The sequence below is a fragment of the Rhincodon typus genome, chromosome 42 (assembly GCF_021869965.1).
Source record: "Rhincodon typus isolate 14 chromosome 42, sRhiTyp1.1, whole genome shotgun sequence".
In the NCBI taxonomy this organism is placed as follows: Eukaryota; Metazoa; Chordata; class Chondrichthyes; order Orectolobiformes; family Rhincodontidae; genus Rhincodon; species Rhincodon typus.
The window spans coordinates 4,786,066-4,795,202 of NC_063373.1; the positions used below are offsets into that span (position 1 = coordinate 4,786,066).

Here is a 9,137-nt window from a genome sequence, read left to right on the forward strand (position 1 = left end):
CACTTTCCCACATTACATTCCATCTACAAATTCTTTGCCCACTTAAACACCCTGCTCAAATCCTTCTGCAACATTCCCAGATCCCCAACACTACTTGTTCCACCAGCTGTCATTGCATTACGTACAAACTTCGCAATAATACCCTAGGTTCCTTCGACCAGATTGTTAATAAAAAACGTGAAAAGTTGTGGTCCAAAGACTAACCTCTGCAGAACTTCAGTAGTCACCGACTGCCATTCTGAAAATGACCCCTGTATCTCCAATCTCTGTTCTCTGTCAGGCAGTTAATCTATCTGTGCCAGTACCCTGCCCGAAAGCTCGTGTTTTTTTTTTTAATTTGATTAGCAACTCCTGTTCAGCATCTTGCCAAAGGCCTTCTGGAAATCCAAACGGATCATGTCCACTGGCTGTCCTTTATCTAACTTTCTCATTACCTCCTCAAAGAATTCTAACAGATTTGCCAGACATGACCTTCACTTGACGAAACCCCGCTGATCCAGCCCTATTTTACCATGCATTTCCAAGAACTCCATGATCCTTAATACTAAAATCTTTCAAACGATTAATCTCAAGTTAATGGGCCTATTATTTGCCGTCTTCTGACTCCTTCCATTCTTAAAGTAGAGTGTTACATTAGCCATTTTCCAGTCCTTGACTTCAGTTATTCCTGAAAGATCACCAGCAATGCCTCCACAATCTCCTCAGCTGTCATTTTCAGAAGCCTAAGGTGTAGTCCATCCTGGCTGGACGATTCATCCATATTCAGATATTTCAGCCTCTCCAGCACCTTCTACTTAGTGATGGCCACTACACTCTCCTCTGCCCCCCAACTATCTTGAAATTCTATTATAGCAGTGATGTCTTCCCCATTAGGACCAATGCAAAGTATTTACTCAGTTCCTCTGTCATTTATTTGTTCCACATTTCTATTTCTCCAAGCTCATTTTCCACTCGTCCATTGCCCATTGTTGATCTCAATTACCTTTCAATGTATCTTAAAAAAAACTTACAACCTTCTTTCATATTATTTACCAGCTTACTTTCATATGTTATCTTTTCCTCCCTTATTGCTTTTTTAGTTGTCCTCTGTTGTTTCATTTTTTAAAAAAAGTCTTCACAGTCCTCTGACTTCCCACTAATCGTAAATACATTACATGCTTTTTCTTTTGCCTTAATGCTGTCCCTAACTTTCCTTGTAAGCCATGGTTGTCTCGTCCTTCACTTAGTATGGTTCCTCTTCCTACGGAAAAATTTCTGCTGTGCCTCTGGAATTAGTCCCAGAAATACGTGCCATTGCTATTCTATCGTCTTCCCTGCTAGACTCTACTTCCAACAAGCCCTAACCAGTTCCTTCCTCATGTCTTTTTAGTTACGTTTAATCAATTCTAAGACAGTTACATCTACTTCAAGCTACTCCCTCTCAAACTGCAAGGTGAATACTATCATTACATCGCCAGTATCCCCTAAGAGTTCCTTCAATTTAAGCTTCCTATTCTCGTCTGCCTCATTAGACATCGCCAAATCGAGAATTGCCTGGTCCCTAGTCGGCTATGCCACAAGCCGATCTAAAAACAACATCTTGTAGATATTCCACGGATTAGTTTTCTAGGGATCCACGATCATCACAGTTTTCCCAGTCTACCTGCGTACTGAAATCCTCCATGACGATTGTAATTGTGTCTTTCTTATGTGCCTTTTCCATTTCCTGATTTATTTCTGCTCCCCGGGAGGCCTGTCCATAAATTTCATTAGGGCCTTTCTTCGTTTGCTGTTTCTCAAATCTACCCACATATATTCTCCGCTTCCAAACACTATATCTCTTCTTGTTCTTGATTTAAGTTCACTTCTTACGATCAAGACAATCGTGTCCCTCAGGCCATCTGTTTTTCCTTTGAAAATGGCACGTATCTTTGCATCTTCCATTCCAACTCTGATCCCTTTGCAGCCACATGTCTGTGATGACCACATGTTGACACTTAACAACCAATCAATTGCCAAAGACAGGTATGCCTCCGTTCTTTCTAATTCTGGATGAAAGTCATGTCATCATTAGGGTGTTTTCCTCAATCTCCCATGAACTCTCTGTTAATACGTCGCCAGCTACTTTTAATGTAGTCTTCAAGGCTGTAGATTTTTAACTGATACATTACAAGTTGTGGAACACTTTGTCTAATATCTTTCCCAGAAAGTTCTATAATCAGGCCATTCGCTTAACATAACAGAAACACAAAGACTGAATCCAATTGAGGAAAAACATCCGAAACCTGATTGTGTTATCAAGGAAGTAGGTTGAAATTAATTTCTGTGCATTTAGAATCAATAAGTTTCAATCCTGGATGTGATCAACTTCAATAATAACACTACGGTCAATTGTAAACTCGCTGATGTCTCAGTAACGGGAGTGACTAGCACTTTATCCACAGCGGGACCAGGTGATTGGTCTCTCTCCAGTCTAAACATGCTCAGGTGTCAAAAAATTACATCTGTATCTGAAGCTGCTGTGACAGTCAGGACATTTAAAAACTCTATTGATATTGTAGTCCAATTGGTGTGCGCAAATTCAAGACAATCGAAAAAATCTCCTTCCCACACTCAGAGCAGGTGATCAGTTGATCACCAGTATGAATTCACTGATATATTAAGAAGTGGGGAGAAGGCACATCCTCACTCACTCTCGCGCTGTCAAACTAATTATCAAACTATTATTAACACATACACTTGCTCTCTCTCTCTCTCTCCTTCTCTCATTCAGAATTTTTCGCTGTCAATTTACTCTCAGAAAAGATCTCACACAATCACACAGGTGAACAACCTATCTTTCTGCCTCACATTCACACATTCTCTTCTCAGTCACACTCACGCTATAAAATTTACCCTCATACCAGCTGTCACTTACACATGCACTTTGTCATAATCACACTTTCAAACTCTCATGCTGTTAAATTATTCGAGACAACTCTCACTCTGACAGAATCACAACATTACACGCACAAATGCTCCAAACTGCTGCTCCCACTCACTGGAAGAACAATCTACACATTACCGCTTTCCAGACTTGCACCAAATGGAGCAAAATATTCAGAAGTGACATGAGGATAGTTTATTTTTGAAGAAGGTTATTCTGACCTTAAATAAACTGCTTAATAGATATCTGGGGTATTTTCATTATTATTTTAAAAGGAGAGTTGGATGTTTATGAAAGATGAACATGTGCAAGACTCCTGGGAGAATGGGGAAGTTGGATCAACCGAATCGCTCAGTTCAGAGTCAACAGTGTTCCTGGAGACTGAAAGGCTTCTGACTGTAACTGTCAAATGCCGATGTTCTGGGGGATATTCACAATAATTGCAGCAGCAGTCAATCTTTCTGTCTATTGCATCTCTGATTTTGTATCAGAAGAATCAGAAGCTGCAACAAGGACAAGCTTGCAACACAGATGAAACACTGGAGATATCTTGATAACAGATAAAACTGCATCACTGTGTGACAACAGGCATTAAATTACCACTGAACTTTGGATATCGGTGTATATGTGAATGTGTGTGCATCTCTGCTTGTGTGCCAATGTTTGTGCATCCCTAAATGCATCTAGTATGTGTCTCTATGTACACATCTGTGTGTGCATTTCTATGTCAGTGCCTGTGCATATAGGTATTTTTGATTTGAGGACTCAATGAATCAAAAATGGTAAAAGCTACTCTTTCTCCCTGTTCCTCTTCAGTTTCAATTGATACAAAACTGCTCTCTGCTCCTTGCTTGACTTTACCTCACAATTGTAGAGTGAAAATAATCAGGGATTTCGCCAGAGAAACAGCACCATGCAAACTGACAGCAGTATCAAATCAAACACATGACCTCTGTGAATGTCTCATGGAGTGAAAAGAAACTGCTTACTTGTAAGGTTTTGTTATTGTTTACGCCCCAGATGTCTTTTTCAGTACAGATGAAAGATTCGAAAAAATGTGGAATTGGTTGGGCAAAACTGCTCGCAATCACTGCAGTGTATTATTCACTTTAATATCTAGAACATGGTAAGCCTTAACCACAGGATTGGTCAGGTGCATTGGTGTTGTCAAATGTTACCCAACTGATTGTCTGGCAGTTTCCTCATGTGTATCAATGAGTGTTTGTGTGAATGTCTGTGCGCATGATTGCTGTGTAAACCCTGATACCTAAACAACAGCCCACTGCTTTCTTTAGAACAACATAAAATGGCAGGATGTAAAGCGCAGTCACATTGGATTGGAATCGTTCAATCTGTTTCTCTGATATTATTTCCGTTGAGAAGCCTAGACTTTATCACCACTTTGTGGATTCCTTAATGCATAAAAGTAAGCAATAAAACTGCATATTATTAAAGGAACACACCAAAAACTTCATCCAGGTTCATGGGGCCTTCTTCTTGGTCATGTTGAAGGAAAGGACAGTGAGACGGAGAATTTGGGATAAAGATTACAGTCATGAGACTGGAAAAAAAAAGATAAGAGGAATGGACGGGGGGAAGGAAGGAACTGAGGCACAAATGTCAGCCCAGAATACTGGGGAGTTTACATAATGACAATGAAAGCACATGGTTAACTGGCATCTCAACCTCTGGCAACGTGAGCTTTCACAGATGGAGAATTAGCCTCATATAAGTCGAAGACAGGGACAAGAGCATATAGCATGCTGATTAGGAGCTGATGCAGCATGAAAACGTTCACGGCGATGACAAGCCTTTTCAAATGAAGTGTTCTAAAAGCTCTCGGGAACTAATGCTACATCAACAGTGTTTACAACGATGAAAGACCATTCAGATGCATTCACTGTTGGATTGGGTTAATCTGAAAATCTCAACTCGCTGTGCACCAGTGATTTCACACTGGAGAGAGACTATTCATCTGGACTAAATGTGGGAAAGGATTCACTCAGAAATCCCACCTCAGGGCTACATGCAGTGTCAGCCGTGAGTCCATGGGTGATTGCAGGATCTCTAATTTTCTGTTATTTGCACACAGGGGTGATAAACTGTTAAAATATCCAGGCTATCTTTAGGTGATAATACTGTGAATAAAGATACACATTTGGATTTTGCATTGAGCACATAGTCTGCTGAACCAATTTAATATCACGAACAATTCCTTTTGAATATAAAACAGAAAACTAGATGTCCATGTAATGTACGTAATACAGTAAAAAATAGAAACTTCAATTTCCATTCAGACTGGGTGAAACTAATCAGCACAAATGCTGTGGAGGGTGAATTTCTGCTGTTTGTCCTGAAGGATTTTAGATTCAGGTTATATGTTGAGAATTCTGTGGCTTCGGCACGCTTGTCTTCATTGCTCAGTACTTTGAGTCGAGGAGTTGGGAGGTCATGTTAAGGTCGTACAGGACATTGTCGAGGCTTCTTCTGGAATACTGTGTCCAGTTCTGGTGGCCCTGTTTTAAGAAGGATATTATTAAGAGTGTCCAGAGGAGATTCAACAGGATGTTGCCGTGTATGGAAGGATTGAATTAAAAAGAAGGGCTGGATAGGCTGGGACTGTTTTCGCTGGAGCTTAGGAGGTCCAGAGGCGACCTCATAGAATTTTATAAAATAATGTGAGGTATATATAGAGTTAATTGTAGTCGACTTTTCCTTAGGAAGGGGGATTTTAAGACTGGGGGCACATTTTTAAGGCGAGAAGAGAAAGTTTTAAGAAAAGAAATGAAAGGCATTCTTTTTTACACATAACTTTCCAAGGAAGCGGTAGATGCGAGTACAATTGCAACGTTTAAAAGATATTTGCGTAGAGACATGAATAGGAAAGGTTTTGAGGGATATGGGCGAGGAGAAAGCAAAAGAAATAGTTTAGTATGTGATTATGTTCGGCATGGACTTGGTGGACCAGAAGGTCTTTTGTCAGTGCTGTATGACTCTATCACTCGAAGTGTGTGAGTGTGAGAGAGGGAGAGGGAGACACAGAGAGAGAGAGGGAGGGTTGGAGAAATAGAGAGTGATAGAGAGAGGGAGAAACAGAGATGGCGGGGAAGAGAGAGTGAGAACACGGAATGGAACATAAATAGCGTGGGAGGGGATTATTTTGTTGTTTTCATCGTTTAATGTAACTGTAGAAGAACGTGTATGGAGATATCAGCAGCTTCTTCAGCTCTTCCTGGAACTTATTCTGGGTCACTGCATAGATGAATACATTATTACAAGAACTGAGTAACTGGAGCAGATTGGTCGTCTCTTGCAGGATGAATTGTGGATCCTTGAAATCCAGTCCGCCAAAGTAGCCCTCCCCAGTAAACTGCACGTAGAGGAATCTTCCAACATAGGTGGCCCAAAGGAGGAGGAAGCTGAGGGAAATTGTGAAGAGCAAGATAATGGACTTCTTGCGGTTGGCCAACTCAGCATCTTTGGAATTCTCAGTGCCCCGCAGCCTCTTCCGAGCTTTGCTGGCTGCTAGGATGTACCTAACAGTCAGGACGTTGAGCAGGAGAATAAGGAAGAAAGGGAGAAGGGGGGTTAACGTGTGGTCTAGCCATTGGTAGCTCTTCCAGACCGGCGAGATGTAATAGCTGGACTTTAAGTCACAGAACCAGGGCTTCCCCTCTAGAATGTATAAGGGCTGGTAGACAAAGAAGAAAGGGGCATTCTTGATGCAGCTCAGTAGACAGACTATTCCTATAACGAGTGATGCAGTTTTCTCCGTGCAGTATCTGGTCTTCAGAATCTGGAAACAAATAGCCACAAAACGGTCGATGGTGAAGGCCACAGTCAGCCAAACCGAGCCATCCCGGCTGATATAGACAAACACAGTGCAGATCCTGCACCCGGGGGTGGTGGATAGGAGGCTGTACCGAAAGTAAATGCTGCCAATCCGATTGATAATGACAGCAACGATGATGATAAGGAAATCCGTCACTGCAATTGCCAGTAAGTAGTAGGTGATGCCGCGAGACAGCCCACACCTTCCTCGGGAAAGGATCAGTATCGCCACCAAATTGGCTGCGAGATACCAAAAGAGAGAAACAATTGAAACACCAGCTGCTTCCTTATCCAATCTTTTGTTGAAACTTTCCTGATTGCTCTCTTATGCATAAAGCAGAACACATTTGTTCATCATTCATACCAGGGTTAATTATTTGACATGAAAAGAGTAATTCCAATTTTTCCCTGCTACTAACTCCATTGACCAGTCAGTCAGTCAACTGTAGTTTAACCACAGTGGAAACATTTGCTGCTCCATGTCATTTATTACACCAAGTCCATCTATCAAAGTCTATTGTCGCTGAATACATTGTCTTGACGCCAAGTAACATCTTCACGCATTAATAACTAACTTCATTGACCAGTCACTCAGTCAGACCGTATAGCTGGCTTTCCAGCTTAACCTCAATGGAAACATTTGCTGCTCCATGTCATTTATTACATCAAGTCCTTCCATCAACATCTATTCTTGCTGAATACATTGTTTTGACGCCAAGCAACATCTTCATGCAATAACCTGATCTTTCAAACTTTAAAGTTCCCAATATTATCGCGACACCCATCTCTACAGCAATCCAAAGCCATCTAATATTGCAGAATACCTACTTTCTGGCCTTCTGCATCTCCCTCAAATTTATTCTTCCAACAATGTCCACGCCCTAACCTCTGTAATTCTCTCCCTCAGCAGAACCCTCTCTTTTACCCACTAGCATCTTCTTTATAACTGCAAATGTTGATCAAACTATTGATAAAATTTCTTCTTATTTAAAAGTTCGCGTGAAACCGAATGAACTGCTGAAGAAACAAGGAAAACTCTGCATTCAGAATCGAAACTAAAAGTTACTGTTGCACTATCTAGCGACAGCCACATCCGGCTAATGGGTAAATATATAATTATGCAAAATTTAAGCTTATAGAAACTATCAGCAAATGACAAACGCCTAATACGAATAATCTTGGAACTCCGATCACTTATTTCAAATGTTTCCACAATAAATGCCGAATACCATGTTCACAATGGGGATCCCCCATTGTGAACTCGCTACACAGTAAATGGATGCTGTGCTATACACTTGTGTGAGCACCGAAAACATTTAATTTTATATTGCAATTCTTCTAACATGATTATGCTGCAATTATTGATTTTTGTAACCATAAAAATAACAGAAAAGTATTTTCCTATGCTGTGATACGCCATTATTCCACACAAAATTAAAACAGAAGATTGAATTTGCTACATTAGAATAGAACCTACGAAATATAATGAACAGATTGATACAATGTTCGACATTAGTATCCGCTCTTCAGAAATTGGTATGCAATATTTATATAAATATATATTACAATAATTCGAGTATCGTTCTGTAATATTCAGAATGCCAGTGGAATTAACTAGTGCATTCAGCACCAGACATAACATGCTAAAATATTGCATAATGCACCAAAAAAATTAAAACCCAACTGAAATCCCTATCACTCAGAAAGTTAAATAAATTTGGCTCTAATCTGAAAGGGAGGAAACAAGAATCCTGGACATTTCAAAAAACATATAGCAATCTTCGGATCCATTACTGACCAGGAGCACCAATTGCAGCAAGAATAGGATAGCAAATGGCAAAGACGGGGCCATTCGCTGGTCCGTGCATCGTCCTTCATGAACTAAAGGAATCACAGAAGCTGCGCACCCCGGCTCTGCGAAACAATCACGCCATCCCTCATTTATTCTGAGTGAGAGTCTCCAGAGGGGCAATCAAGTCAGAAAATGTAACTTAATTACTTTTAGCTGAATAAACCACGTGACGTAGGCTTTGTGCAATTGGCAAAGTGGATATTCTCATTCGGGGGTGAACTGCTGGCTGCAGATGCTGTCGTTTCACTCTTCCCATGAGTTATACTCTTTTTCTCAATCAACGGAGGCTAGTGAAGGAAGATAATGAACACAGGTTCAATATTTCACCCAAATCAGCTTCTTCACGTGTCTACAATGTCCTCAGCTTTTTCATGCTCTTATAGTGTCAATTTAGTTGAAATGTACGTGCTTAATTGGGAAGTCCTTTAGGCTTTAATGTTTTAGTGGCACATAACGTTTTATTGGATTTAAAGCTGAACTATTTGAAATCATTGTTAGGTAACACAGTCAAATATCTCAGGAGAAGAATTCCACATGCAAATTCTGGGT

General features: G+C 40.5%; 1 protein-coding gene across 1 annotated transcript; it reads right to left on the minus strand.

Annotated features, from left to right (window-relative positions):
• Window positions 1–6,074: 6,074 nt before the first annotated feature.
• On the minus strand, window positions 6,075–8,604 carry LOC109919299 (probable G-protein coupled receptor 139). The gene is made up of 2 exons (XM_020519288.2): window positions 8,535–8,604; window positions 6,075–6,976 (listed from the first exon to the last, which is right to left on the minus strand). Exons 1-2 carry the CDS (start codon window positions 8,602–8,604, stop codon window positions 6,075–6,077), a joined length of 972 nt encoding a protein of 323 aa, XP_020374877.2.
• Between the last annotated feature and the right edge of the window lie 533 nt (window positions 8,605–9,137).